This window comes from Cydia splendana, chromosome 18, assembly GCF_910591565.1.
Source record: "Cydia splendana chromosome 18, ilCydSple1.2, whole genome shotgun sequence".
Lineage (NCBI taxonomy): Eukaryota > Metazoa > Arthropoda > Insecta > Lepidoptera > Tortricidae > Cydia > Cydia splendana.
This window is the reverse complement of record NC_085977.1, coordinates 16353197-16362963: the sequence shown is the minus strand read 5'-3', so window position 1 is coordinate 16362963 and position 9767 is coordinate 16353197. Positions and strand designations below refer to the sequence as shown.

Genomic DNA, 9767 nt, shown 5'->3' with positions numbered 1-9767 from the left:
TTATAAAATGATATTTTTTGTAATATTATGCCATAAACAAATTTTATATGAATTTGACACAGAGTTCTCCTTAACTATTCCGGAAACGAGTGTCATTCGAAAGTCTATGACTCATCAAAAATATGATTTCGTTTACAAACTCAACACTTTCATCCCTTCTTTTGATTGGCTGTAACGCCTCTGTAGAAAAAAATAGCCAATCAGGAAATGGTTAGTGTTTTTCAAATCTGTCTGTCATGGTACGAAAAATATTGGTGTTTTTTATTTGATAATTTAAATTTCTACGCTGAAATACCTAAAATAGTTTATAAAATACTAAATATAAATGTTGAATAATAAAATTAAGATTTAACTATTTATATTGCCTAAAAAGTGGCAACAATTTTCATTTGACATATGATTTTTAGTGTTGCCTGTGCATTAAGTGCTACGCTGGCTGTCAAGTGTCAATGAACGCCAGATTTCGGCGATACGGCACGATGCAATCGGGCTTTTAATATTAATAAAATCTCAATTAAAACATGCATTACTCCATTAGTGCGTGCTCGTAACTAGCAAAACCTTTTCAATAACCGAATTACTTTCAAGTATTCACTTCATATAGCTACGGCTTAGGTTAGAATAGTTCAATTCTCGTACACGTATGCAGTGTCTCGGTTTTTGTATATTTCGGTGTTGAAAATATGACGTAAAGTGGGATTTCCCTATTCCAAGATAAAGTTTCCAAGATGCTGCCGCTGACCCAGAAGGACACCAGGTTCCCGCGCGGGCGTATCGCCGGGCTCCGCGACAAGTTGACGAATTGGTTCAGACTAATTTACTCTGATAAGAATTCCAGGAATTTGTTCCTATTCCTTTTACTGAACTTGTCGTTCGCCTTCGTCGAGCTGTTCTATGGTGTTTGGACAAATAGTTTAGGTGAGTACATTTGGATATTGATTTGCTTGCCTCATCAATTCCTCAAAACTGTTACTGTTAGTAAATATGCCAAGCTAGTGGCATATGTTTACCTATTTAGCTGCTTCTTGTGTAAATTTAATATGTATGATATAAACTTAAATGATTTGAAAGTAACTTTAGGAAAGTTTGATTACTTAAGAATCCTTCCTGAATCATACAGAAAAAAATGTACTAAATGTATAAATTAAATCTTTCATTATTGTAGCTATGTGAATTCTTCTTGTTAATAATTTTTATTCCCTGTTTGAGTTGTTTACAGTGCTTAATCCTTTGTAATAAGGCAAAAAATATAAACATATCTTTTTGATGTTGACTGTACATATGTTACAATGCACCAATGACCATGATAACTGTGCAGCGCATTTTCAATGACTAAGTGTGGAAATGTCATCAATAACCATAAATAAAAGGTCATTGTCAGTAACATCTATTTTTATGAAAATATGAGGTTTATAATGACATTCCTCACTTTGTTCGGTTCAAATCGGTGCAAAGTTAGCTTAGACAGGTTCTACGCATGGTAACCCCTTACCGCATACATAGCCATATATGCGGATATGATATTCAACTCTATTGACAGCTATTAAAGTTTAAACAAATATTTTTTATTACATGCATTAAGGCACCGGTCGGCAACTCTCACTTGCGGCCCGAGAGCCTCCCTGGCTAATTTGTATGTATATGTAATATTGACAAACAACAATGTCTGATAAAGTCATAAATATTAACAAAGTGCGGCCCGCATCAAGTTCGTTAACTACTATGTGGCCCTTGGCTGCTAAAAGGTTGCCAACCGCTGCATTAAAAGGTTAAGTGTTAAGCGTTTAACATCCCTCTATTTGTAAGCATTAAAGTCATCCCCCATTTTCTTCCAGGTCTAATATCAGATGCATTCCACATGTTCTTCGACTGCACGGGCCTGGTGGCGGGCCTGGCAGCCTCCTTGATATCAAAATGGCGGTCCAACGAGCGCTACTCGTACGGATACGCGCGGGCCGAGGTGGTCGCTGGCTTCGTGAACGGCCTGTTTCTGCTGTTTATAGCGTTCTTTATTATGAGCGAGGCGGTGGAGAGGGCTATTGAGCCTCCAGAGGTAAGTTAATATCTATACCTTATCTATCCTTACCAGTGGCAAGCGTGACTCACTCTGCGATTTCGTCGCTTTGCAAATAGGTAGCTACAAGCACATCCATTCCACACCACCGCTAGCCATAAGCCGCGCGTGGCGCTGTCGCCACCTAGCGGCCATATCTGTCCTGATCGTAACAGTCGCGTTTTGTTAGAGAGTGAGTCTTCTGTACCTAGTACTATTATTAATTCTGTGGCAGTGGCGGATTTGCAGTCTGCCGCCCTAGGCCCCAGGCCCTGTAGCCACCCCTTTCTCAGCACCCATCATATTGACTACATTTTGAGTTATTTCTTGTTATCATCAGCGAATTTATTGTCACAATTTACGGCCCCTAAATATCTTGCCGCCCTAGGCCTGGGCCTACTGGGCCTTACGGCCACTGTTCCTTAGGGACAGAATTATATTTACCATCACCCACACTGTTAACTGTCCATTGGTAACCCTTATTACAAAAGGCATAAATAAGGTCGATGGACAGTTGTGTCGCTTAACTTCAAACTCGGGTAAATCCATTCGACCCTCAGCAAATATCTACCCTATTACCTTTTCTTAATACCAAAATAGCATAATCTGACAGATGGATTTACCCGAGTTTGAAGTTAACCGACACAGTTAAGAGTGTTGCTGTTTGTAGAATTAGCAAGGCTTGGACGAAAACGCCCGTCATTTTGAAAACATAACCAGAATTAAGGACCCATTTATGAGTTGAAAATGTTCGTTCACAGTCTACGGACGTCATTGAGGCATATTTATATCGTTAACATTGCTATAAGGAAGTCTATTATGTATTATGTTGTACAGAACAGGGTTATGCTTCCAAAATGCCAGGCGTTTTTCCGAGCATTCATAATTAGATAGAATACAGTATGTATCAGAACGAAAGGCCAAGAAAGAGACCCATTCATGTTTAGGTCATACTGAGCAACTTTTACTATGGGACCAACCCCGAAAACGCGGAAAAAAAATTGATGTTTCATACATTTTGCTGGTCTGATGTTGAAATTTCCTATGAGAGAGTCAATTTATATTTCGCGAGTTCGGGGTTGGTCCCATAGTAAAGGTTGCTCAGTATGACCTAAACATTAATGGGTCTCTTTCTTGGCCTTTCGTTCTGATACATACTGTATATCATAAATATGTCCCACAGCTGGGGCTGATGAAGGCCTCCTCAGATTTTTTCATTGGGTACTTCTTTGCAGGTGTACCCTATCCTCACTATGATAACTGGTATCTAGATATCAAATAAATTAAAATAATATTTCATATTACTAAAAGAAATTAATAACTAGCTTAAATTTAAAATAGGCCCTTGAGGCATTGTACCAAGGATGCTGGCGGCATTTCCTCGCTGTATCGCAATGCTGATACGTTGTGCGAGGTAGCCGCCAGCTCTTCGGTCGCCAGTTACGTCAACCAGACGCTTCGCGATTTCTGCGAACAACTTATGCGCGCTGGGACCCCATGGACCTATTATATGTTGGGGAATCTCATGTCGGGGTTTTTAACTACTTCAAACTAATCAATTCTAAATGCTAAACGTTTATAGCTTTAATGTTATCAAAATGACGAAACCATTAATTAAGATAACTTCCTATCAGAAGTTATCAAGCAGTTGCTTGAGTTAGAGAATCTAGAGATAAGTGACTGTATTAGAGTTTTAGTGCTTAAATTGTGTAAATTACCCTTATCAGCTCCATCTTTGGATTACATTATATTATACTCCATAACTTCATTTTAGATACAATCATATTAAATGAAATCGAATAATTACTTACAAATCATACTAAATAAACATTTTTAAGCTTATGAATATATTTCTAATGGATACTCAAGTTCAAATTTGGTTTTTAGAAACCCATTTTGTTTTTGAGAGACCTCACAACATCAAAAATCACCTCGTTTATAGTCGCCATCAGTTATATCGGAGCGGCCGAGGTGCTCAAAAATATCTAAACACGCACTCTAACAATAGAGACGTGTTCTGATATTTGTGAGCACCTTGCCCGCTCCGATATATCTGATGGCGACTGCACAACCATTTTAATATTGACTGCCTTAGCTTGCACAACGCCAATGTAAATGTCAACACTATTACACTTGACATAATGACGAAATTCCATCGGCACGTGTTCGTACGTAATAGTCGACCTAGCACGTACTTTCCCCGTCTGCCTTCGTTCGTCTTACGTGTTTACGGTGGAGTTTTAATAATAGTCTGATCAATCAATTTTAGGTATTTCATTAAGTCGATCAGCTGATGTGTACTATATCATTTTGTACTTACACATATTTTTAACCCTTTACCAGGCTAAGGGTTACATATTTCCCACATACGACACTTCAAACATGTGTTCTATTTTCGATCAGTTAGACTGACATTCAATTGTCATTTTTGAACTGTCAGCCTGGTAAAGGGATAATTAGCAACCTGCCCCGGCTTCGCACGGGTTACACAACAACGGGTTACAAAACCTTAACAAATTAAATTATACACCTAAAACCTAAACCTTCCTCAAGAATCACTCTATTAATAGGTGAAAACCGCATGAAAATCCGTTCAGTAGTTACTTATTGAGTTTATTTATAGCGAACATACATAACATAACACACACATGACATGACACAAACAGACAGACGCGGCGGGGGACTTTGTTTTATAAGGTGTAATGATAAACTTGGTTTTGATTATGTTCATAAACAAATTTGGTGTTTCGACATCAAACTTAAGAAACCTATACACTAAAGGTTTGTAAAGAAAATGAGATTGTAGTTTAATGCAATGTTCCATTAATTCCATTTATAGAATACAAGCTATGAAATTACCTACCCATTTAGAAATCTAATCGAAGGCCGTTTGCTTTGTACTTCAGCTTGACTACGAGTAGTTGAGTAATAAGTTGAAGATAAGTTATACTGTTTCCTTTGGATTGTGGTACAGTTGCCATTAGATATGACTAGACATAGAGATTTTTCTAGCACGAACGAGGCAACGCTAGTGACTTCCTTCCGATATTTAGTTTATAGATACCTATCTTATAAGTTTAATGTACAAAGGCCACATTTGGAATTTAAATGAACAAGAATAAACTAAATATCGGAAGGAAGTCACTAGCATTGCCTCGTTCGTGCTAGAAAAATCTCTATGTCTAGATATGACCTAATTAATTAATAACCCTTTTGACTTGTAAAGTTTGTAATTTTATGAATAAATGAATATGAATATGACAGATATATCGGAGCGGCCAAGGTGCTCACAAATATGTGAACCAAGTTTCTATTATGAAGACATTAAAGTGCACGTTAACAATTTTGATACTTACATACTTACTTTTTCTAGCTAGATTTTGCAAGAGAAACCACTTCCTACGGGAATTCGCCAAATAGGATCATTTGTGGCTTTCTATTACAAAAGGGTCCTTATGCTTCAAGTGCAATAAGGACGTTTCTATCTGAAATTCTGATAGAAACGTCCTTATTGCAAATGAAGCATAAGGAGCCTTCTCGGTGGAAGGTCACATTTAACTCTTTACAAGTCATAATAATATTCAGTAATATTAACTGAATGGAAATGCATGTTTTTATTTAGGAGATTAACCTGCTCGGTGCGGTTGTGATCGTGACGCCGATCGGCGTCATATCTCCCCGGATATGAATCGTATGACGAATCATCTGCACTAGGCACCATATAAAAAAATTAATACACGTTGTTTTAATTTTTCGTAAATTATAATGATTATGAATAAAATCCAATTCAATGTGCTAGTTTTTAAGTTAACTTGTTTATAGATATAATGTAATACCGTTTTACTTTCGGCAATAAAGGCTATTATGATTATGATGATTATGACGAATAAAATAAAAACTTATCCAATATACCTACCTACCTTTAAATAGTTAATTAATAATAAGGTTTTGGCAAAAAAAATATTTTTGTGCAAGCTTTTATCGCTGACTGTACTTTTCTTACGACAGACAACTAATACTCATCGAGACAATTCTAAAAACCCCTAACACAATTAGGTTGCGTTGTTTCATCACAGAGTTCCTATGGCCACCTCCTGTCTCCATCATCAGATCAGCTCCATGGTACCATAATATTGCATTGTCATCCGATTTATACATGCATGCAAAATTTCAGCTCAATCGGAAACCGGGAAGTGGATCAAATTTAACTTGCAAGATTACAGACCGACAGACAGACAACTTTTCTTACTTTGCGAGTATCAAAGTCCTTACTACTACAGATTTCAATTGTGAATTTAAAAATATTTACGTTACCTGATATTTGAAATATTTTATTTCAGGTCAAACACGAACGGCTCCTACTCGTCTCAATCCTGGGCTTCCTAGTCAACATGGTGGGCATATACGCCTTCCACCACGGCCATGCGCACGGCCACGGAGGCCATGGGCATTCCCACGGCGGCCACGGCCACTCGCACAATGGACATAGCCATGACGAGGAGGTCAACACTGGAGCTGGGAGCGCCATCATGAGAGGAGTCTTCCTACATGTGCTAGCTGACACTCTAGGCTCAGTTGGGGTTATCATATCAGCTATCCTAATGAGGATGTTCGGCTGGATGAGAGCAGATCCTATATGCTCCATGGCCATAGCCTTACTCATCGCTGGAAGTGTTATACCTTTAGTGCGGGACTCAGCCGGTGTTTTAATGCAACGGACACCTACAGCTTTAGAGCGCGCGTTACCAAATTTGTACACAAGAGTGGTAGGGCTTGCTGGGGTCCATGGGGTGCAGGAGCCTCATTTCTGGACTCTGTGCAGTGATGTGCATGTTGGGGCCCTCAAGTTAGAAGTGGCAAAGGAAGTGGATCCGCGGTATGTGACGGAGCAGACCGCTAGGATTTTTAGAGAGGCTGGTGTTAAGCATTTGACGGTGCAATTGGACTATTCCCCGCTCTGATCGTAAATTAATATTGACTTTAGGCATCGTTGGCGTTCAAGGTTGTCCATGGACCTCAACAAAGGTTACATTTTGGCTCAAAGCCGAATTGATTTTTTTTGGCGCTAAATGGTGCAGTTGTTTACTAGTCGCTTCCGGACTACTCTATTTTTATTATATTTTTTGTCTCGAAAATAATAATTGCGAATATTACAATAACACACCTACAAAATAAAAAAAACTGGTAATAACAGAATAGAGGTCCACGGGTATAAAAATAGTATGAAAAATCCTAGGTTTATACAGTTTTGTAAGTACAGTACTCTATGTATACAGGTGCGGTTAGAAAAAATATTATTCCGATGAGGATTTATTTAATATTGTGATAAGAGAATAGTTGTATTGGATTTGAGGTGTAAATTCATTTCACATTTACATGTGACAATCTGTAAAAAGGTATTCAATTTGCTCGTTTTGACTGCTACGAATGTGTAAAGTTAGGTACTTTTAAGTAGGTAGGTTAACCTATTAACATTGTACATCCAATTTCATTCGCTTTCATCACCATCTTCCCAATATTCCACTTCCTTCTTTGCCACCAACTCGTCACAAATAAGCTAATAAAAAGAGGTTAAAAGGGTTAGATTTATACCTTTTATAAATTGTCATTTGTAGTATATTAATAAATTTGTATAAAATATTTCATAATCATCTGCCAAATACAAATGTAGCTGAATTACATTTATATTCTGCTCCCGCTGGTCCGGTTAGTATTGAAAGTAAATGATCGTATTCGTTATTTATCACTCGAAATTCATACCTCTTCAGACATTTTACTAGAGTTTTGATAGCACTTGCAGTGCAAGTGTTATTTATACGTTATAATTTCAAAGTTTGACGTTTAAAATAACACTTGCAAGTGCTGCGAGTGCTCTCACGTTGCAGACTTATCTCGGTCTGACTTTATGTTTGTAATATTTTATCTAAACGATCATCTTCGGTAAATACCTACTGACTGTTCCATAAACTCTACTGTAACTTAAAGTCGTAAATATGTATATTGAACTAAGGTGAATGTAAAAGTGTATGTTTGTGGCTTTGATATTTATTTATTATGCATTATGATTGTTTTGAAACTGCATTTACAACCAAAATTACTTGTTTAAAATTATTTAGTATAAAATGTACGCTGTCAACCTGTAGTAACCATCATAGTTGCGCCTGTATCGTCTGTCGCGTCGTGCATCACACTCGCACTTATGTACTAGATAGTGACGACCACGATGACTGACGACCTGACGATATAATCGCAACCAACGTAGACTTTTGTCGTTTAACTTTTTAAACAATAAAAGCCGGTTGCACGGTCACTCAAGAGTGAAGTATGAAACATATGAAACTTCCCATACAATCAAATTTTGCAAACGCTTTAACGGGGTCGGGCGGTTTGGTGCAATCGACCTTGACTCTATCGTACCGCTACCGAAAGTACCAATCAATAAGTGCAATAATATGTACCCCTATGTCTATGTGTAAGGTTCAATTTAGAAACTTTTTAAGAAATTATAATTTTTGTATGTCGTTCAAAAGGTTAATTATTGGCACGCAAGCCATAAAAGTACCTATATAAGTTTCTGATGCACAAAATTGTATTTAAGTACATCGTCCCTTTGTTTGTTGCATTTGTTGGTAATGCAGCATAACAATTATATAAAAAAACACATGCCCAAATATTACAGACACTTCACTCACGTTAAATATATTGTTTCATTTATATATTATGTTTTTATGCATTTCCTATTTATTTCATAGCTAAAATAATTGATTGATATTCTTACAAAGCTTCTAATCTAATTAATTCTTTTATATATGTACATTTTAATTACTTAGGCTTTATATTTTTTTATTGTATTGTAAGTAGTTTATTTTTAGGTTTTACGCCGATATTCGGCTATAAGGGGTATTGTGTTCTATAGATATAGCCCTATCTTTGAATTTGCATTCCATGTAAATTGTTTTTGACAGTACCTATAGGTACTTGGAAGTAGTCCAGCGGTCCATACAATAGTCACAATTATTTTTCTTACTTAAATGTTTTATCCTATAGTTCAGGGGTCATATATACATACGTAATCCGCACCCAATCATAGAAGAAAGCTAATCTGCGTTTTTATATCCCAGATACAAAAATGACGACCTAATATCTGAAATTTTGATACAATATTAAAACGCGGGACATTTTGCGTAGTAAATTAGCCAATCTAACTGCCATTTTAATATCTGAGATGTAGAAACACGTTAGATATATAATTTCCCCCCACGCAGACGTTTTTGTAAACATGATGCCGATCGGCGTCAAGGACATCACAGCGGGGCAAAAATAACAAATCGATGTCACCGGCACTAAATGGGTTAATAACCATTCATTTAATGAGTTTTTACAAATGTGCAATAAGTACTAATAAAAAACTTATTTCAAAAAAGTTTTTTGAATAATGTTGTTGCATTCCGCTGAAATTAAAATTACTTAATCGAGAAAAATATTGTTTTTATTTACGATTTTCTGTTAGTTACCAAATCGGTATTAAAATTAGATAACTATCGAAATTGCTTCTTATATTTTATTTTGTAATATGGTAGGCAATAGTAGGCATTCAAAATGGCGGATTGTATTTCGCCTGTATTATGTATGGTCACAGTTTTCCGAATTTTTACGAATGCATTTGGGTCGATCAACTTTTTGCTCTGTCCCGAGAGTACCTAAGATTGTTAGA

At 36.8% G+C, this 9767-nt stretch overlaps 1 protein-coding gene across 1 annotated transcript; it reads left to right on the top strand.

Annotated features, from left to right (window-relative positions):
- The first annotated feature begins 429 nt into the window (after positions 1–429).
- On the top strand, positions 430–8769 carry LOC134799123 (zinc transporter 7). The gene is made up of 3 exons (XM_063771522.1): positions 430–918; positions 1836–2053; positions 6394–8769. Exons 1-3 carry the CDS (start codon positions 729–731, stop codon positions 7012–7014), a joined length of 1029 nt encoding a protein of 342 aa, XP_063627592.1. The 5' UTR covers positions 430–728; the 3' UTR covers positions 7015–8769.
- The last annotated feature ends 998 nt before the right edge of the window (positions 8770–9767 follow it).

Bases quoted from the DNA above. Each gene is read 5' to 3' on its own strand.
- LOC134799123 (XM_063771522.1), top strand. From the start codon at position 729: ATGCTGCCGCTGACCCAGAAGGACACCAGGTTCCCGCGCGGGCGTATC. The intron at 919-1,835 runs GTGAGTACATTT...ATTTTCTTCCAG, and splicing joins TGTTTGGACAAATAGTTTAG to GTCTAATATCAGATGCATTC. The intron at 2,054-6,393 runs GTAAGTTAATAT...ATTTTATTTCAG, and splicing joins GGGCTATTGAGCCTCCAGAG to GTCAAACACGAACGGCTCCT.